At 49.6% G+C, this 21,901-nt stretch overlaps 1 protein-coding gene across 1 annotated transcript in view; it reads right to left on the bottom strand.

Annotated features, from left to right (window-relative positions):
• Window positions 1-860: 860 nt before the first annotated feature.
• The window catches only part of LOC135805717 (SR-related and CTD-associated factor 4-like), a 33,850-nt gene continuing 12,809 nt past the window's right edge, over window positions 861-21,901 (bottom strand). Inside the window, exons 6-12 of the mRNA XM_065319801.1 lie at window positions 16,395-17,237; window positions 11,113-11,219; window positions 9,449-10,029; window positions 7,984-8,084; window positions 6,163-6,270; window positions 4,681-4,936; window positions 861-4,049 (exon numbers count right to left, since the gene is read on the bottom strand). Coding sequence (XP_065175873.1) covers window positions 1,918-4,049; window positions 4,681-4,936; window positions 6,163-6,270; window positions 7,984-8,084; window positions 9,449-10,029; window positions 11,113-11,219; window positions 16,395-17,237 — 4,128 coding nt within the window. The 3' untranslated portion in view covers window positions 861-1,917. The remainder of the gene's footprint in view (window positions 4,050-4,680; window positions 4,937-6,162; window positions 6,271-7,983; window positions 8,085-9,448; window positions 10,030-11,112; window positions 11,220-16,394; window positions 17,238-21,901) is intronic.

Raw genomic sequence — 21,901 nt, 5'->3', positions numbered from 1 at the left:
TAGGTACATGTATGGGCACCATAGAAATAGTGTGAACGCTAACATGTTAGTCCGGGAGACCTACACATATGGGTGTGTAGGGCTCCCTGATGTAAACCTTGCATGCGTGTCTATCGTTATCCTGTCTTCCAGCCTAAACAAAAACGAACCCATGTTGCGGTGCCATCTCATTTTCAGGACTTCCAACAGAAAGCTTGTGGGTTTGTGTGTGTGTGTGTGGGGGGGGGGGGGGGGGCTATTTATAATTATCATTAATATTATGCAAGGCCGGAGGCAGCTTCCGCAGAGCGGTGCGGCCAAAGGGCCATCTTTAAGGGGATGCGGGGGTCCTCCCCCAGAACATTTTTGGAATTTAGACGGCAAATCCTGCACTCCAGGCGACTCCCTGTACAAAATCATACATCGAAACTTTTTCTCCCCGGTTTTGAACGTTCCACGTGGACCGACTTTTTGGGAAGTTGGTACGGCCATGGCCGTACCAGTGGCGCCGGCCCTGTTAAGGTAGCATGAGATTCGAACATAATAAGCAGAAGGAGGGGTCAGCATGGCAGGAGGTATGCCAAGCTGAACTGCGGGTAGGAAGACAATGATTCGATTGATCATGTCTGACAAACTGCAGTACATAAACTAGCTGTAGAGGCTAAGAGGGTGCAACTCTGCATAATGGGTTCTGGACAGTGGAATTCGTCATTTACGTCGTTATTGATGAACCATGAAAGCTGCAATCCGTGATTCTACTGTCGCATGGACTGCATCCGTAGTCCACGATGCAACAACGAAGTACAGTTTCCCGACACGTGTCCAACGAGGGGATATACTAGAAGAGCATGCTCAAATCCACTCAGTGCAGAGAGACTGTGCAAACGGCCAGCAATTAATATTTCGAAGGAGTACAGAGGAACAGACAAAGAAAGTACAGACCCGACTGGCATGCCAGTCTTGCGAACAGAACACTACAAAAAGTAAAAAGTAACAACACAAAGAAATGGATATGACCAGCAGCGTCAGGACCAGAACGACGACAAACAAGACGCCACACAGAAACAAACTAAAACAAGCCTAGAAATGACAACAGAAGAATGCGCACTCCGGCGTGTCCTGTGACACAGAGAGAGAAAGTATCACATTCAGTGACTAGCAACGTGCAGAACCACCACTGAAGCCAGGCCCAGGACCCAGCCCAGCAACAAAACAATATGATTGTATAAAAGGAGAAGAGTCACATGAAAAAGAAAAGAAATGTCTGGATGTTTATCTGAGCAAACACACCCGGACGTACGTGGCATGCGGGTACATTGTAAAACAGTACAAGACAGCCAAACCGGTGAGATTCACGGCACAGCCATAACGCACCTGGCAGTGAGCTAATTTTACTAACGAGGCTAAATGTAGAAAATTCCAGATGGCTGCATGTACAGCACAGCAGCAGCTGCACACGCACTGTGAGAAGAAAGCACTTCATAAAGTGCGAGGACGTCAACAAACCCGATGCGGCGATTACGCACACACACGTGCAACGTGCACAGTCACATACCGATAGCAGTTCTTCCTCAATATTACATACGCAGTACATCCTGTATATCTACAGCTAATTGGATGTGGTGTTGGAACCTACCACCGCACACAGCAAAGGGTAGCGCGAGGTAAAAAAATCACCGCACCAACCAGTAAACTAATTGAAAATACCGGCGCATTGGTTGGATAGGACCACTTCCACGCCTTGTGCCATACGAGAGTGCACATTATCAAAGATGCTGACGAAACCATGTCAGGGGTGAACATCGACCCGCGCAGGCATTATATAAAAAAGTTGGACCACCTTTGAATGGCCAGGAGCTCAGCCATGGGCACACTACAATACACACGCTGTATGACATTCGCTGACACGAGCACACCACTTTCTCTGCAGTACTAGGACTAGTCCTCCGACTTCGCAGTCTTGGAATTTTCCGAGGTGGCCGGTTCCTCTGGCACAGGGCCAGAACCATCTTCACCCTTTACTGCTTCATCTCGTTCACTCTTTGCATTGTGGTGGTGGGTACTTGAGGATCGACTATGGCGATGTTTAGAATCAGACTTGCGATCGTGGTCGCGTGGCGAGGCAGATCGGCGGTGGTGGCGTCTGCTGCTGCGGCGGTCATCGTCACCATCGCCACCACCGCGCCGACTGCGACTGCTGCGCTGCTGCTCCGGTGATCTGCGTCGTCGTGATGAGGTGGTGTCCGGACTGCGCTCACGACTGTAGCTACGGTCACGTCGACGCTCGGCACCGGCTGGTGAACCATCCCGTCGGCTAGGACTGCCGCCACGCTCGCCGCGACCACTAGTGCGGGAGTCCTTGGCAGGTCGGTCACGAGGACTTCGATCACGGCTACGATCCCGGTTTCGGTCTCTGTCTCGCTCACGGCTACGATTGCGACCCCTGTGATCAGATCCACCGCGGTCACCTCCACTGCGATCACCACGTTCATAGTCATCCCGTCGCCGAGAACCACGCTCATACTTGTCACGGTCGTCATGTTCAGCGCGATCAGCGCGTGCACCGCGCTCACTTCGGTCACCACCCCGATCAGAATGCCTACCACCACCGTTGTCTCTAGAGTCACCATCGGCATACCTAGAGTCACGGGAATCACTTGCACCGTACCTGCCAGAAGAATCATCTCCTCTGCCACTACTATTGAATCGGTTGGCAGAACGTCCACCACGGAAACCGGGTCCCTCACTAGCATCGTCACTGTTGTCAAAATCTCGACCTCTACTTCGTCCGGGCCCATGGTCTCGGTGGCCTGGTGATGCAGCGTCGCCCCAAGCAGATCTACTACGGCCACTGTTGTTGTTGTTGCTGCGATCATCTCCAGGAGCGGCACCAGGATGACGCTCAGAGCTCTGTTCAAATCCAGATAACTCAGGTCGGATCGCCGGCGGCACTCGGTCTCCAAATGCACCAGGGAAGCCTTCGCCAGCACCAGCTATCTTTGACAAGTGCTGAGCCAAACCGGGAGGCAAGGGCACACCAGGGCGCGGCCTTAGCTCTGGAGGTATGTCAAAGTCTTCGCTATCATGACGTCCAGGCCTGTCTGCACGATGTTCACCTTCACCTGCTGCTCCTGGACGATCACTACCTGTTGCGGACGCATGCTGGTCTGGATGATGGTCAGCGTGTGGGGGTAAGCCAGGTCGCGGAAATCTGCTGGGTCCGGGGCCACCTGCGTGTGGTGATGAAGGCAACCCTGGCAAGAGAGGCCGTGGACGAGGTCCTGCATGCTGATCTGACCCCGGCCCAATGTTGCCCCGTTGATCCGGTGAAGCCAGAAGGGGCGGTGGAAGGCGGTTCGGGAATGGAGGTGGGAGACCCGGTGGCATACCTGGACGGATATGCGGCGGCAGACCAGGTGGAAGTGGCAGGCCAGGTGGTGGAGGTAGACCAGGCGGGTGTGGTAAGCCTGGTCCCGGTGGCATACCTGGTCCCAGTGGCATACCCGGTCTGGGTGGCATACCCGGAACAGGTGGCATGCCAGGACGCGGTGGCAGGCCTGGGGGTCGTATTCCGGGTGGGCCATTCACACCTAGGGGCAGTGGCAATCCACCGGGACCTCGAGGAGGTGCTGCTTGTCCAGTACCAGGTATCGGCGGAGGTGGGCGAATGCCACCTGGGAATGGTGGTGGTGGCAGGCCTGAAAGGTGTGGCAAGCCACCTGGAGGTACAGGGAAATTTGGAGGCAATGGCAGAGGCCCACCGGGTGTAAGTTGAGGAGGCAGTCGAGGTGCTCCGGCTACATTAGCCGGTGTTGGTAATCCTGGTGCAGGATGCGGAGGTGCTGCTGTGGTAGTTGCATGAGATGTCACCGAAGCTGGCACAGATGGCAATGCTGTTGATGCGGTTGATGCGTTGACTGCTGGCAAAGTCGGTTTGCCCGATGCTCCAGGTAGAAAGCCTCCTGCCACTGCGGCTGCAGCGGCTTGGGCCATTGAGAAGGGTGGCGGGGCCATAGGCATCAGACCTGAGCTCGAGGTAGCTTGAGGATGTGGTGCCAATGATGTTAGGACTGCACACACAAACCAAACAGGTATACTAGTATGAGCAAGTATCATATTATGCCATCTTATCAGAATGTGCAGCCTATAACACGGGTGTGTAGTGGACACAGATATTATTTCCAGCACACTCATGCGGCAAAGTGTGCTGGTCCGAGTGACGTCAGGCAAACTGAAACAAGACAATGCGGCAGTCACGCCAATAGCACCAGTACACTCATACTCTCAATACAGTCAAACTTCGCTTATCCGATCCTGTCGCCATCCGGATCCCTCGCCATCTGGAAGAAAATCGTTGGTTACCGATTTACAGCTTATGCCATGCATACATACAGTACGTGTGTTTGATTATCCGGTTCCCTCGCCTATCCGGATATATTTTTGTGGAAAACGGATGTGCGCGGTTATGCGAGGTCTGACTGTATCCCTTTTCGTATGCATGTGTGGCAAAGTAAGTTACTGCATGTAGTAGTAGCTTTCACAGTTACTCTCTGTTGATTTCTTTTCTGCACTGTTTCTAGCGTTACATGCCCTGTCCATCTATTGGGCATCCAAAACCTTTGAGAAATTTCATTTGGTTTGAGAGCGTTCTAGCTCTAAGTTCTCAGGAAGCACAAAGACAGAAAGAGCAGCGCTACTTACTGGAATTAGACGGCTGAGCATCAGACTGTGTGCCTGCATCATCACTGTCAACGGCCACCGGCGCCTGTGGTAAGTCACTGATAAACTTTCCCGGTGGAAGGGTGGTTGGATCAATGACGCAGCCATCTGACAAGCTGAAGAGACTGACCGAGTCATCATTGACCTTCTCCCAGGGTATGTAGGAAGCTCCAAGCTGGACATTCCAGAAAGACTTCACCTCATTGCCTTTGATGCCCTTGCCGGTAGCCCAGCTTACCTGTGCAAAAATAGAGGGGATTCAGAAAGTACATATAAAACGTGCTAGTCCTCGTTCTTTTCCCATTCATTAGAACTGACTTCAAATGAGCTCTTCGAAGATGGCCAAAGGAAGAAAAAATAAGATCATTGTGGGAGCAACACAAGTGGGGCCCCAAGTCAAAACACTCCAAGCACAGTACATGCACTATGCTGGTGTATCATCCTGGCAACTAGAGTCATCCTCTTTTAAGCGGTTGCAATGCGGTGCAGAGAGATGTCAATGCAAAATACCTCTATGAGTCGGAACAAGCTGCTACTTCGCATCGCATATTCATACCTGCCAAGTACTGAGAGTGCTTTTTCTGGATCGCCAGGGCAAAATCTCGGGATTTGCCTTGGTTTTTCGGGATGACATATTTTTTACAAAATTCCATTTCCAACTCTTTTGAAATGATGACACCAAAATGTTGTGACATTATCAGTGACTACCCGTGTAGATTTTCATCACACTACACGCAAGTTCAGGACTCAAAACGGAGGTTTTTCAGGGACTGTTCATGGAAGCACTAGTAGATCCACGGGTACTACAGGCTATGGCGGTACGGAATCAATAAGGACAACTAGACACAGTCACTTGAAGTGCTCCAAGAACAATATCAAGACTTGTTTCGTGCACAGTGATTTTCGGGATAATCGACAGGAATTTCGGGATCGCGTGAGCTCATCCAGAATGCAGGATAATTCCGAAAAAATCGGGATACTTGGCAGGTATGCATGTTACGCTGTTATACATTTCTGTTCAGTTTTGACCCCCACCCCAACCAGCACCACTACCATCATCACTACCACCACAACAACAACCACCACCCCCACCACCACTGCAACCCTGCAGATCGTTCCTAGCCAGAGCCCCGATAAGGGTGGATACGGGCACACAGTCAATCCTCTCGTACTGCACTAGAATCTCTCTTATCCACACCTGCAATAACCAGACACCTTACAGTCCGGTCATTGTCTTCAGCTCCTATTGTGCGTAGCTAGTTGTATAAAGGGAACGACACCAGCTTCAACAACAACTTAGTGAGCCAAGCTGAGTGAGTGTATTCCTAGATTATGGGTAGTAGTTCTGAGACAGGGGCTGTCACCCTCCAGTCCCACGTCACCTAGGTAAAGGAACGGAAGCTACGCAAACATCAAATCTGCTTCAAATTAGTACAACCAAAAAAGGACAAAAAAGAAACTCACTTTCACAGATTGCCGGTGGATAACGAGGCGATGGCAATTTGCAAGAGCTTCCACGGCAACGGAACGGGTAGCAAGGCACACAAAAGCACATCCTCGAGCAAATATCATCTATGCAACACACAGAGAACACCGCACACGTATGTGATTAAATCCATCAGCAATACAGTGACAGGTCTGTCTAACGTGCTAAGCACAAGAGCTCATTGCAAGAGATATTCAAGTACCTGTGCATGACCCATCAATATGTTCATGCATGCTACACAAAAAAATAGAGAAGGGCACGCAGGATTTTCCTGTTCATGTGATTTACCTAGCAAATCACCTCATCAGCGGTGTATGCAACTACTTGGTCCGGCTCATCGCAATTGTCGCTTATCTCCCACGCACTTTTTGACGGGTAAAACCCAGTCCGATCACGATATCTAACTTGCTTTTGCTTGGGAGGTTGTGATGGCAAGATCAAAGGAGGCACCAAAGAAAAATGATCGCGACTAGCACTTTGAATCGCGATGTGTTCGACTTTTTTGGGAAGTGGGAATCTGGCCATTCACTGTCTGTGTTGCCAAAAGCCAAGCGCGCAGCGACCCGAATAGCGGAACTGTGGCAGGGGCAACTCAGACATCCTGGAGAGCGTGACAGGCATGCGTGCACGGCAGAGGAGTACGAGCCGCATGAGCGTCATGCTGAAGAAGAAAGGTGTTTTTGATGCGATGCGCCCGGCCGACGGTTGTTGTTCCTTGCTTGGTGGACCTAGCAGCAGCGTTACAAGAGTCGTGGTCAGCGTATTCAGCGGAGCGTATGACAGCTGTCTGGAGAGGCTTGTATGCCTCGAAGGCTTTGTTGAAACACGCTGTGGAGACACACAGGTCACACTGCCCACGGTTCCTTCAAGCACCGAAGTGACAGCCACAGCTGTTCCTTTCCCATTGCTGCCATACGTACAGCCTGAGTGAGAACGCAAGCGATACTCCGTCTGCGACAGCAGCTAGACACCAGCAAATGTCAGCTCATGTTACATGTAACAGCGCGGCAGCTCGAGTGATGCAGAGTTGAATGAACTCTGGACCTGTAAGAGTGTGAGTGCAAGAACGCGCTCCTTCGCGGATTTATTTCGTGCATTTTGCTTACCTTGCTTCCTTTCTTTGACTCGCTTCACCTGATTCCATTGCTGAATTTTTTTTCTTGTGGCGGAGAGTATTCTTGTATCATGCTTCCTCACTATGCCTACTGGGAATTTCACAGAGCGGTAAAAAAACTCCTGTTCTTAGTGGCGATAGATAAGCGACAATTGCGATGAGCCGGACCAAGTACATGTATAATTAATATTGATTATGTTTAATATCAGGAGTAAATAAGCTCCCAAGAGTGTGCACTCTGTGTGGGTTTGTTATGGGGTCCGCCGCCGCCGAGAACTCACATCATATGGCGTGGTGTTCACATCGTACGTTCTCAGCCTGTTTTTACTTTTTAGCGAGCAGTGGAGTAGTAAAAATTGCATTCCCTGACATGAAAATGGGTTGACCAACTAGGTGAAATTTGCCCACCAACGAGCCAACCGGCTGCACACCAAGGAGCTAGACAGACTACACCCACAGACATCACACCCGCCACGCATGCAACCACACCGGACAAACCAAGCATCATCAACTTGTCCGCCCACAGCTGCATGGAAGGAGAAACCAGCCTGCTCAGCCTCGCTAGGCCAGGATTTCGCCCCTTCCTCCCAAAGAAATCCAAAGGGAAGAGGTGATCACAAGGACAGAGATGTGGGCTAGTCGATGAGCACCAGTAGGGACACTGCTGGGCGGCGGCGGTACTCACCTCAACACTCTCCACAGGCCCAAACCGGCTAAACTCCTCATTCAGTGTGGCTTCAGTCACAGACTTGGCAAGGCGTCCAACAAACAGTGTGCGGCTACACACTGGACAAAGGAAAGGCAGCACGTACATCACGTACATCAACATCACAATGATGGCAAAGTTAGAATCAAGAAAGGCACGTACATCAGCATCACAATGATGGCTATAAAGTTAGAATCAAGGAAACAAAATTCCCAAGAGTGCGCAACTCTCATACGCCATGCTGTCCCAACAGCTTTTCTGAACTCAACGTTATTTTTATAATGCATTAGACACCCTTAGCAAACAACGGTAACGCTATTTTTACGGTACTCGTACCTTGATCACCCAAATAGCGTTGAAGCTGCAGCATAAAAACGTTATGGGGGCTGATTTATCGTTGTGACCAACGGTGTGTGTTTTGGCCAAATACTGCATAGTCCGTACGCATTTCACCTTGTATCGCGTATATGGTGACATAAATGGTTGTACCGCGCGAAATAAAAGCTATTCTCGTGGCAACAGCGTACTAAAAATAGCGTGCATCTTGCTAAAGGTCGAACCCAAATCACGGTATTTTCCCCCTTACGGTAATACCGTTACAACATAACGTTGTTTGCTAAGGGTGTCTAATGTTCCACACACACGTATTTTTTTCAGATATCCCGTGGACATATCCTACACAAACTTCAACAAGAATATACAGTACAAGTCGACCATACTAGTATGCACCTTGCATGGACATCTACACACATGCACACACGCGCGCACACACACACACGCGTGATCGTAACACTGGCATCAACTACTTGGATTATTTGTCGGGATAGCACTACACAGGTGAGTTTTACAATCGCGGTAGATGAAAGGAGAGAGAGAGAGAGAGAGCGCGCACACACGCATGTGTGTGTGTGTGTGTGTTGTGCGTGTGTGTGCGTGTGCATGTGTGCGTGCATGGGGGGGGGGGGGGAGAGGAGAACCGACTGAATGAAATAGAGAATGAAAGACAACTATAGAGAAGTGCAATGGATACAAAGTCGGCCTTTAGAGATGGCTGATTATGTACACACTAGGAGTCGTGTGGGCACAGCGAGGAGAGGAAAAACCCCCAGAAAACCCCAAAAGAATACGCCGTATATCCCCGATTATAAGTCACACTTCCATTTGCCATAAAGATAAAATAAAAATTCACGATTCATGTAGAGACTCGGTTAGACCAAGTTGTCCGAATCCCGTAGGAACGCCACCAACCTCAAGGATCAAGGCTCAAAAGCAGCTCCTAAAGCGGTCCACTTGCCATGCGGCTTTTAAAATATTCCCGCGAGCAGCAAGTCATGCTTGATTGTACTTTGCGCCCTTTTTCAGCTTAAAGATCAGTGCAAAAGGCGCAACACAATTACCAGTTACTGTTATATCTGGGGGGGGGGGCACAATACAGTGTACCTACCTGTCACCATGTTGGGTCGAGGTGATGGGAAGCCTTTCTGTTGTCTCATCAACTGCTCCTCTTGCTCCCGTTCAATGTTGTCAGCCAGCTGTGATGCTCTAGGTTTGGAGGGACTATCAGACCAGTGGCGCTCGGGAGAGGTGTTTGACCACCTGCTGGATCTAGATAACGTGCTGGTGGTGGTGCTCAAGGATGCTGAAGATGATGTCGCAGTCGTGCTCGACGTCCGGTTGTTATTTATGCTGGTAGACCGCTGGGCAGCACGCTCTCGCTCCCTTTGCTCACTGGCTGGGTCCTTCTCCCACAGAGCATCAATCTCCATCTGTGCTTTGGATGCCACGGCTGGCGGAGCACGGTTCTGCTGTGGCTGTAGTTGCCGTTGAGCGGTTGAGGACATGCCAGAAGTGATAGGCCTTAGTCCCGAACCCTGTCTGTCAGGAGGAGGTGCTTTATTCCAGGATCTGTCACTATCCCTACCCCGTGTGTCGCCGCCCGCCACAAAGGCCTGCCAACTTGAACGTTGCTCCTCCACTGTTGGCCACCTGCTTGCGGCCTCGGCATCAGTCTCTTTGTCATCGCTCCTGCAGAAAACAATTACAGGGCAAACAAACTTCTAAATACACAGGCTGTTTGGGTGCGCTCAATCTCCTGGTAGCTAGAGGCCATGAAGCTGAATACACAACTGCACATACGAGAGAGAAAACAACGGAGTTCATCGATTCCGTCATCGCGACGAACCCAGTGTAGCCACTCAAGTAGACTGGCAATTCGACACTGCAAAGGTGCAATCGGTGGCTTCAGTAACTAAGTTATTCAACATACCATGAGCCACTTGACGTCTAAAATCACACAGGCGGTGACCAATGCATCCGCTGCCAATTAATCCAGCCACAGATTCCTGTTTAGGCAGTGTAGATGGCAGTCATTACACTAAACACCTACTATCTACGTGCACCATAGGAGTAGCAATAGTAGCAGTATTGTCCACAGGAATAAAACTGAAAATTATTGCATGAGAAAACAAGATGAAGCCATCAAAGAAAGGTGGGGGGGGGGGGGGCACAAGTTTTGCTTGTGACGCACGGCGCAATGCACCTTGGGATGCCCAGGAGCGATGCAAACTTGCGATATTGCCATTCAGAGAAGAAGTCAGCAAAGCGAAGTCGCTTCAGCTCATGCTCACCACGGCCAGCTATATAGACATAACTTGAATACCCTTTGCAAAACACGTAGCTCAGTCTTGCCCATAGATCTCGGTGCAACGCTATGTTCGCGAGTCCAATCCTCCTTGAAAGAACAAAGCTCTCTTCTTTTTGGTGGATACAGTCTGGGTCACGGTTGACGACTTCCTCTTTCGACTGCAAGTAGGAGAAACATGAGGACGAACTCTGGAGTCCAATGGCAAGCAGCAAGTAGATTTACTCTCGAACGAGTTGCACTTGTGGACACGAGCGCTTGAGCTGTGTCTGCTACATGCTGCGTGCACATTCCACGGATCTAGATCGAGGAGACCCTGAAAATCGTCATAAAAATGAGAAAAACATTGATTTCAACCGTTCCATCGCAATCCCGGGACTTTCGCAGAACATCCCGGGACCCCGGGACAAACACCATATTGGCATGTATGCATGTAGCACGGTGTGCCACTGGCTGAATGCACTCACGTATTCGACTGCAGTCGGTGTTGGTCAGCCTCCATGCGGCGCTGTTGCTCAGCAAGACGTGCATCCTCATCCTCATCATCGCCATAGTCGAAATCATCAAACAGACTCTGCACGTGCACACAACAGAAAATTGAACCGTAAACCATGTCATTTTAGGTGTATCACAACATTAATTCGGTGTCAGGGACCTGATGGGTTTCAGGTGTAACTTAGAATTAGGTGACCAACGTTCCCTTCCCATACAGCATATACATCTATGCCAGTTAGGTGTAATCTAAATTTAGGTGCCTGGTATTTCTACCGGGATCACCGAAATCAAAGTTCCACCGAAGATAGCCTGTTTTGCAAAGTACAGTCAAACCGATATGATTGCAAGCACGTCTCATATGCGGGTCCAATCATTGGAACACTAGTCCAAGTAAGCAAGTCCAAGTCGACCAGAGCTATGGATCTACCAATGCCAGTACTGCAAGGCCCAGCTCTTCATTCATCATGACAATGTGACTCTGAGTCTCACGCAACTGTCAACAATACAGAGACTGCACTGTCTGAACCTGGAACTAAACTGAACCGGCCAATGGCCGAAAAAATGAAATGTTGATGAAAAATAGTACCCCAAGGGACCAGAACACTGTAGAAAGTGGGATTTAGCGGTGAACAGTCACTTTTCTTGGTTTTTCCAGTATCTTTATACCGTAAAGTACCGTTGATCCGCCCCCTCTCTAATTCCCGCACCCTGTCGATTTTCTCCTTGTGAAGCGACTTCGCCGTATACAACGAAATACGATGTTGAACCGACGCATGCACTGCTGTACACAATACTTGCCAATCCAGGATCAAAATGTGCACAATTCAGCACATTGAGTCTGATCCTCTACGTTGTTGTACATCGTACTGCACTTGACAGCCTTGATCTAATTCCCGCCCCCTGCCGAAAACCCAGCTGGGAAGCGACATGGCGTGGGGGCGGATCAACGGTACTTTACGGTAATTGCTAGACTTGATTTTAAAAGAAAAAAGTGAAACATTTCGGGCCAGTACTTCACAATGGCCCACATTGAGCAAAAATCCGCAAAAAATCAAGTGTTGAGGTGCTCAATACTGTATTCTACAATATATCGATGGTGACTAGCTAGTAGCTACTGTATAAAAGCGGATAATTTTAGCACCGGTGATATTTTAGCGAAAGCAGTGTTTTCACTAAAGTTTTGCCGCACCAATCGAAATGTTTGCATGTACAGTAGAGTAATAGCAAGAGTACATAACCCCCCCCCCCCCCCCCCAGAGTGTGCAACACCTGATCCAGCTCTGCATAGGGTCATCAAGAGTACATAACCCCCCAGAGTGTGCAACGCCTGATCCAGCCGTGCATAGGGTCTCGGTCGAGCGTAATCGGATCTCTGCGTCATAATACCGTACACATCTGAGGGGAACCTGGGGAGTCACGGGTACTCTCGGATCAAAAGCAACGGTGCCCTGCCTCGAGACCGGCCTTGCGCTGGTGTGAAGTGGACGCATGACATCAGAAGATCCGACCACGCTCGACCAAGACCCTATGCAGAGCTGGATCAGGCGTTGCACACTCTGGGGGGGGGGGGGGGGGGGGTATGTACTCTTGGTACTAGTCATCTCCTTTTTTTAAATCTCTGAAACTCTATAAACATACTCATTCCTTTATCTGCTATTCATTCGTTATCTACCTCCACTGAGGAGCTCTTAATGAGCGAACCAGCTGTCTGGAGGATATGGAACATCTACCCAAGAACAAACTTGGAGTGGTGTGGTGAATGTGGGCCAAGAGCAGAGTGTGGAGAGGTGGACGGTTCAAATTATTCTGAAACTCCCATCGCTAAAATATTTCATCGGGAATTGGTCCTGATTCAGAAAACGCTAAACATTTTTATGGTGGTTTAGCGTGTGCGCTAAGCCCTGTTAACGAACGTGGAACATCTACCACTCATACTTTGTCTGATGATCATGCATCTGATTATGATGTCATTGCTATACATGCGCATGGGCAGCGCGCGCCACTCTCCCATGCGTGCTTTCTAAATCTTGCTTTAGAGAGAGAGAAAGAGAGAAAAGAGAAAAGAGAGACTCCTTTGTCACTTCTGCTTTCCGACGACTTGACTGTTCACAGGTTTGTCCGTCAGTTGTCAATTTCCTACATTTTCCTGCCTCAACGAACATGCCGAGAACACGGAGCACCTCACGGGGTGCAAGCGCTGCCGGCACTGACGCTGACGGTCCCCCAGCTCTCTACCCGTATCTGCAGCGGGCTGTGAATTCCGCGAATTCTCAAGAACATCGGAGAGCGAGGTCCCGTGTGATCCATGCTCATGGGCACATTTCAGCCAACGCGGACCAGGTGACTTCTCCTGCGCCGTCACAACCAGCTCCTCTCACCCTGAGCGACCTGACTGGTGTTATCCAGCCCCTCCTGGAGCGCTTGGAATCCAACGTCGTCGCCCCTACCACCTCGCCCATTGCCGTACCAGCACCAGCATCAGCTCCTCTGCCGCTGGGGCAGCCTTCCCCGATGCACTTGGCTTGCGCGGCCGGCTCTCCAGGACTCCCCGTCATCCCTCCACGGCTACGGGAACGTATCACACGAGGTGAGTTTGTCAAATTTGGGGACTTGTTGCCTGAAGCCATGTCCGGCAGTAGTGATGTCCTGCAGTTGTCGTTGGTGAACGGCAGGTCCGTTGAGCTGGTGCAGAGCTCGTCCACTCCCCAGCCCTCCAAGCGCCGAGTCCATGACTTGGCGACGTCGCACATTCCTGAGACGCCTGTCCGACCTGGACAGAGCAACTCGATCAACACCATTGTACCAATGGCTACGCATTTCGGCATCGGCAATGGCAGACCTGTTGTGGTGGGCAGAGGCCCTGACCATATGGAATGGGAAGTCATTCTTCCTGGTGGATGAGTGGACGCCAGCCCCCGACATGCAACTACAGACTGATGCCAGCGGCACTCACGGTTATGGTGCCTTCTACAACGGCCGGTGGCTGAGAGGAGAGTGGACAGCCCAGAACGAGAACGAGAACATTGAGTTCAAAGAAATGTATGCTATCATAGTTGCCTGCGCGACCTGGGGTTCGGAGTGGAGCAGGCGACGCATTCAGTTTCAGTGTGACAACAAGGCCGTGGTGGACTGTATACGCTCCGGTACCTGCCGTTCACCGCCAGTCATGACACTTATCCGGGCATTGTATCTGCTGTGTATTGAGCATGACTTCTTGGTGTCAGCTGTCCACATTCCTGGTGTCACTAACACTGTCGCCGATGCATTGTCTCGCAATTTGCTGCAGGTATTCAGGCGCCAGGCCCCGGATGCAGCAGCCGAGCCAGATCAGCCAGTCTTGCCAACTCTCCGTTGACAGACTCCGTGCTACAGCTAGCAGCACTGGCAATAGCACCATCCTCCCGCCGGACGTATTCTACCGCCGAGACCCGCTACTTCCAGTTCTGCCAAGTGCATGCCTGCAACCCATTGCCGGGCGACGACTTTACTTTGTGCTATTTTGCTGCCGAGTTGTTCAGGACTCTTCAGCCTCGATCTGTCCGTGTCTACATGTCGGCAATCCGCAACCTTCATGTGGAACTTGGCTTTGCTTAGCCGTCGGGCCCAACAACTCTCCTCGCTAGGGTCCTACGGGGCATCGACAGGTCGTCATCGACACAGTGTTATCGTCTGCCGATAACCACTCCACTTCTCAGGGAGATCTGCCGGCATGTTGCCGTTCCACGCATGCGGCACTCTCACGACAAGGCCATGCTAAGGGCAACTTTTTCCTTGGCGTTTCATGGGTTCTTCCGTTGTGGAGAACTGACTGCTGGCCTGAGGCGATGTGATGTGACGATCAGTACTGACCAGCGGTCGTTATCGGTAAACGTGCGCTCATCTAAGACGGACCCCAACAGCACGGGCCACACAGTATTGGTTGGAGCCAGCACGGACGCACTGATCTGCCCAGTGCAGGCCATGGCAAACTACCTGGCGTTTCGCCCCGGCGGCGACCATCTGTTCACTTATGCTAATGGCCAGCCGTTTACAAGAAATGCAGTGTCCTCTGAACTGCGCAACCTGCTGCCACTCTGTGGGGTCACGGACCCGAGTGCATATGCCAGTCACTCTTTCCGGATTGGCGCCGCAACATCAGCGGCCATGGCAGGTGTCCCCGAACACATCATCCGTATCATGGGTAGATGGCGCAGTGATGCGGTCCACCGCTACATCCGGGCTGCTACAGCTGACACCCTGCGAGTGTCACGTCAATTAGCTGCAGTTCAACGTCATCAATGGTAGCTGCGGGTTAGTGACCACATTGTGCCTGAACTGCTTAGCTTTAGCTTTACATTGCTGCTGCCAGTACAGCACAATACAACAATCGTATTTCATTATTACTCTCATGCCATATTGGGGATATTGGGAACGGGCAGTCTATCTCCGCAGCTGGCTCATTTCAATCACTACCGGTCGCAGCTCCTGCCCACGGCAGGCCGACCGTCTCTCGTTCACACTCTGTGTGCTCCAGGTCACAGCTCCAGCGCAGAGCAGGCCGACCTGTCTGTCTCTCTCTCTCACACACACTATGTGTGCACCGGGTCACAGCTCCTGCGCAGAGCAGGCCGACCTGTCTTTCTCATGCACGCCAGCTGCTCCGCACAATATCCCTGATATGCCAACCAGAAAACAATGTGTTCTGAGCCGGGTGCATGCCTGTATGTGGAGAGTGCGTTAACCCGCCAAAATTAGCCGTTCTATAGTACTTGTTTCGGCTATTTTTCATCTCTATCTGGTACACTGAAGACACTGCATACTTCAGATCAAAATTATGTCATCTAGCCAGAAGGAGCTAATTGGTCAACATGAATATGTATTAAAAAATATACAGAATGAACACACACCATTGGACCATTGGACGCCCATCGCCGGAGGCGATGATAGTGATGCTACAGCAGAAGCCATAGCAGCTTGTGCTGGGATTGCACCATTCAACAGCTTGCAAGGCTGAAGAATTGACCGCCACTATTCAGCCTGGTCTACACCACACAGCTATGAAGTGGCTTTTTCTGGCCAGTGAATCCCTATTTTTTGGTCTTTTTCATTTTTTTCACGCACACACATCACACCACATACTCCGGCATGCACTGGCTGTTGGTAACCACCCAGGAGAATTAAAGAAAAGTCAGGAGGAGTCTGAGAAAGAGAAGAAAGACGTGAACACACACACACACACACACGCGCATGCAAACACACAAGCATATCTTCTTACTCCACTGCCTCGATGAGAGTGCTGGTGATGTACGCCTGGTGCAGAGCTGTTTGCAGAAGTAGCTTGCATGTCTCTAGACTCGCGAGACAATGCGCCTGGTGCACTCGTAGCTGCACGTAACAAGTCACTCGGGTTGAGTGCTGGAGTTAAACTGTTGGTGGACTGTTGCTGAGGCTCCTGCTGCTGCTCACGCGGCTGCCATGATGGTTGGTCTGAAGGTGGCGGAGACCAGCGTGACGAAGAGCTCCGCTGCTGCCAGGATGGGTAGTCGTCACGAACGCGTTCCTGCGGCTGCTGCTGCTGCTGCCGCGGATGATGATGATTACCATGCACATCACTATTACTAGCAGTGGTGGCAGCAGCAGAACGGGGTCCATGGCCACGTGCACCCTGCGTTTGAAACGTGAATGGGTCATCACCATGTCGAGGCTCATACAAATGAGGACCGGAAGCAGCACTACTGGATGATGGCTGGCCAAAGGACGAGAGAGTGGTGGTAGGGGGTTGCTGCTGCTGAGGTGCCGCCGCCGGGGGGTGTTCCACACCCTGCATGTCCGTGACAGTCATGGAGCCACTTTGCTGCTGATGCTGTTGCTGCTGGTGTTGCTGTGCAGCAATCTGCTCTTGCAGAGCTTGCAGCTGTTTCAACTGCTCCTCCTGCTTGGCCTGCATAGCCCGTAGAGCTTCCGCATCCGTGCTACTACTTGATGGCGCTGGCTGGGCCTGCTGGTTGTTATCACTGAATGCAGCAGGTTTTCCAATAATTGAAAACAATGGCTCAAGAGTGACTTGATCATAAATGGAATTGCGCTGCCACAAATGTAATACTCGTTCAATTTTAGGCTGCAGTTGAAGAAGTGCACAGAGATGCAGAAACAGATTCTTGGTTGGAGGGAAGCAAATCACCACACGAAGCAGTTTCGACTAGACCTTTCGTACCATTACTTTTTCAAGTCGAATATGTGTCAAAACAGTGACAACTTTCGCACACACAGTTCAGGTTTCAGCTTGGCAACACGGGCAGCTACTGGGACATGGTAAGTGTTCTCTAAACTTTGTTGGCAAAATGGTCAAGGCAGTGATCTTGAATTTCAACATGTAGTGTCATATTCTCCGGTGTGTTAGGAGCCGTCCAAGGTTACCAATAATATTTTCAAAACGAAAAGTTTTCGTTTGGGGGTGGGTGGGTTTGATAGAGTTTCGTTTTGGAAATTATTATTGAATGCAGATGGAGAATACACAGTTTCTTCTGGGTGTCGAAAATTGATATCAATAATTATTGGAATTCGTTTTACCTGCAGAAAAGTTGGGTGGGCTTGAAAAAATACTAAAACGTTTCGTTTTGTAAAAACAATCGGTAACCCTGGACGGCCCCTTAGCCGCACTTCGAAACGCCTAAAAACTAAAAAAATTGCCCATGCACCTCCGAATGCTGGCCATGAATCAACCAGTGCCATACACAATATGCATGTATGGTGTCATTCAACTACTTTTTACGTGTTTCATGCACAGAAATCCATCATCGCAGTTGTATGATCTTTCTACCGTATGTCAGCGCCTTTAAAGCCATGGCCTTCTGTTTGAAACACCGCTGCTTTCCTAGCTAATTTAGATGCAAAATGACTCACCCACTACGCCATGCCATAAAAGTCAAAGTCCACGCAGAAATTTCAATCTAAATCCACTTGTTCACCTTTCCTGCTAGGATGTAAGTTCGTTAGTATAGTACTTATTCCTTCGTTTTTACAAAACATACTTCAAATGTCATTTCATTTGCGAAGCCCATGGCTTTATAGCTGAGACTGGCTTTATATTTAAGTTTATAATCGAATATACCTCCATGGCTTCAAAGGTGCGGACATCCGGTACGTTGTCAGTTCAGAGTGAAGGACAAACAAAGAAACTTTTGCTGGAACTTCAGTCGTGCTTCTCAACTTTTTAACCATTGGTAAACGTCTAGCATGTAATAGTACCCACCGAGTTTGGATGGCCAAAAATTCAAAATCTGGCGTAAGGTGTATACCGGTACTCCGAACGTTTAAAAAAGGTACGAATTTTCGGCCTGAAAAGGGGGGAGCGACTTAGACCTCGGAAATACGATACACCCCCTCCCCCCCCCCCCCCCCCCCCTTCTCTCTCTCTTTCTTTTGGGCATGCTGTCAAGCTATGATGCACCATCAGTATTGGCAAAAGAGAAAAAAAACTGACTTCATGAATATAGCACTTTCACATCATGCTATCTGCCTTGCCGTGCTTGAGCCGTGCATGCGCTGTGATATTCACAAGGTTGGATTTCACCTTACCACCACTAAAAGTGCCCAATGGCATGTTTGTTGTATGTGTACATCTATCTATAATAAGGCATTGTACAAACTAACAACGCTAGCATTTAGTCCATGCCATTAGCTGACTATGAGTGTATGACAGCAGCCAACCATTATGTATGTGTAAAGCTACATTACATTCTGAAACTCCAATACATCCATGTTCAAAAACCGACCGACCCAGATTTTCGAGTGCATGTGTGCATGTGTGTGTGTGTGCATGTGTGTGTGTGTGTGTGTGTGTGTGTGTGTGTGTGTGTGCATGTGTGTGTGTGTGTGTGTGTGTGTGTGCATGTGTGTGTGTGTGTGTGCATGTGTGCGCATGCGTGTCACGGGTTCACTTTTCAAAATTGGGTTCTGCCATCTTCACCATTGCACAACCAATACCAAGAGTACATAACCCCCCAGAGTGTGCAATGCCCGATCCAGCTCTGCATAGGGTCTTGGTCGAGCGTAATCGGATCTTTGCGTCATAATACCGTACACATCTGAGGGGAACCCGGGGAGTCGCGGGTACTCTCGGAATTAAAAACAATGGTGCCCTGCCTCGAGACCGGCCTTGCGCTGGTGTGGAGTGTACGCATGACATCAGAAGATCCGATTCCGCTCGACCAAGACCCTATGCAGAGCTGGATCGGAGTTGCACACTCTGGGGAGTTATGTACTCTTGCCAATACTCGTCCTGTTTACTGTACATTGCATTGTGCTATTAAACCCAAAAACTTTAGATGCATTGTCCAGCCTGCGGAGGAAAATGCACTCAAAGATATACTATTCTGTGACACTTTTCTCACTTCACTGGTTCTGGCCCAACCTGCTGACAATCTGTTCATCCTACCACCCCACTTCAACTATACACAGTGTAGCCAGTGTAGCCTGCTGTCTTTTGACTTTCACCATTGCCACATGCTGTACGGGGGTACTAGCAACCGGCCTCTAGCTCTGAGCATGGCTGTGATTTTTCTACACAGGTGCGACCGTGGATTCATGTCAATGATGGCATCATTGTGGTGATCTATAAATGACTCTAGCTGAGTACTTAGCATGACCCATCCCTCCTTGCACCGCAATGTGACACTAACGTTACATACACTCTTAACCGGCATTCTGGTCGAAGCATTGTCTGCTATTTGGAAAATGGGTAACCTGGAGCATGCATACGTTCATCGGCACATGTAGCAAAGTGAATGCATTCGACAGCTACTCGTATTTTGGTGCACACTTTATCTCCCACGCGGTTATGTATAAGGCTTACAATCATTTGTTCACTGGCGATGGTCAATGGCCAAAACGTTTGAGATCTACCGTGCTGTTTCTGCTGCCATGTGGGTTGGATTAGGACTGAGTGGTCAGAGCAGAGGACAAGTGCCGAGCTCTGCTAGATTCTTGGTTGGGAGGTTTTTGTGATTCCCAACTGATAAGACATGCCTTCTGGGTGTTAGGTGCACGTGTTGTTTACAGTGCAGACACGTGCCTACTGCAAGAGCTCTATAGAAACTGGCGTGAAGCACGTACTCGTACATTAAATTCATGGTTTGAGAATATGCTGGAAGTGAAGACAGAACTCTCATGAAGGATCTTGCGTCTATGACTACGTTGTATGAAATGCAATATTAGCGTCATGCAATGTAAATACGTGTACATGAGTATAGCAAGAGTTAGCATTCCAATGACACCATCCTCATGTAATGGCTTCGCACCATTTCCACAAGAACAATCGTCATGCGGACAGTAACTAGCTTTCAGTCATGGCAAGTGAAAATCTACCGGCAACGGTGTGTCAGTGTTTTGTGAAGTGCACAACAGTTTAGTCTGTCAGTTTGAGGCTGTTCCGCAATAGTGATGTTCTGCTCTACGTTACGGGAACGGGACGCGAAGAATCCCGGGAATTCCCTTCGCGTTCCTGTAACGTAAAGAAAACCCGTTTTGCTCTACATTCACGTAGAGAAATCACGTGGAATGTGTACTGGGAATTTCCCCTTCCATATTTGGCAGTTTTCTGCCTGCATTTGAATGATAGCCATGTACCCAGCAGATCCATACGCATTTTCTTTGCGTGTGCCACAGCGTAGAGAACCTCATCTGTTGTTGTTGAAATTTATTTAACGTCGCACCACAAACAGGCGGTTTCGCCTCCTTTGATACATGTGAAGGACAGATCTACGCGTAGAAATCTGGACCCAAAACACGCGAAGCCGTTGACTCTAACCCAAACACCTGCTCTCTACGTGATTTCTCCACGTTCCATGTATAGCAGGACTTCTGTGATATTTTCTATATCTTCATGGGGCTCTACACAGGCCGGTAAGACGCAGTCCTCACCATAACTCACATCTTACAGTCTGCACTGGGTGTTTTCAGAACCCTTTGTATGCACACTGTGTGTCATTGGGTTTGTTGGCTTAGAGTTTGTGTTGCAGTTGGAGTGCTGACACGATTTCTTCATCACGCACGGCGCATAAAGACTTACAATGTAAGTCCTTGTGTAAGTGCCCTGCATGCTTTCTTTTCTTCTTCTTCTTTCTTCTTCTTCTTCTTCTTGAAAGCATCCTGGCTAACTTTAATTAGACTTTGTTGGAACGTGTGGGCGTATTAGAATGACAGCGCAACTGATTTCATTAGTTGCCATTATCAATTTTATTTTTTTTAAACGTAGAGACTTCATAGGCATAGCTAGACGAGTGAAAGTTGCGTCACATGTCAATGCCTTGCAGCTTTTGAAATCTAGAAGAGTGGCAGGTAGGGTGTGAGTGGCTTGAACTACTATAGTCACTGCGGAACGATTTTGGAACACGGCACGAAGACTTTGGAATACATGATGGCATACTTGCAGCCTTGTACATCACATGTCGTGAAGAAGGAAATCTGCTTCATATTCACGTACAGATATCACATGGGGATGCAAACGCATAATAGGAATCTCCCGTTACAAATGCGGTTGTTTCTTACGGTCTACTGCCATAATCGGAAGATACGCACAATATCCGCAAACTTTTCTTTGCGTAGGCCACGGCGTAGAGAGCACTATCCCGGGTAGAAATCTGTACCCCAAACTAGCTAAACCACAGACTCTAACCCAGGCATATGCTCTTTCACAATTTCTCAAGGTTTCGCAGTAAGCAGAACCCTCTGTATGGACACTAAATACTCCTTTCTCAGCAGGACATCAGACAACGTCACCTA

The sequence above is a fragment of the Sycon ciliatum genome, chromosome 1 (assembly GCF_964019385.1).
Source record: "Sycon ciliatum chromosome 1, ocSycCili1.1, whole genome shotgun sequence".
In the NCBI taxonomy this organism is placed as follows: Eukaryota; Metazoa; Porifera; class Calcarea; order Leucosolenida; family Sycettidae; genus Sycon; species Sycon ciliatum.
This window is presented reverse-complemented; position numbering and strand designations above follow the sequence as displayed.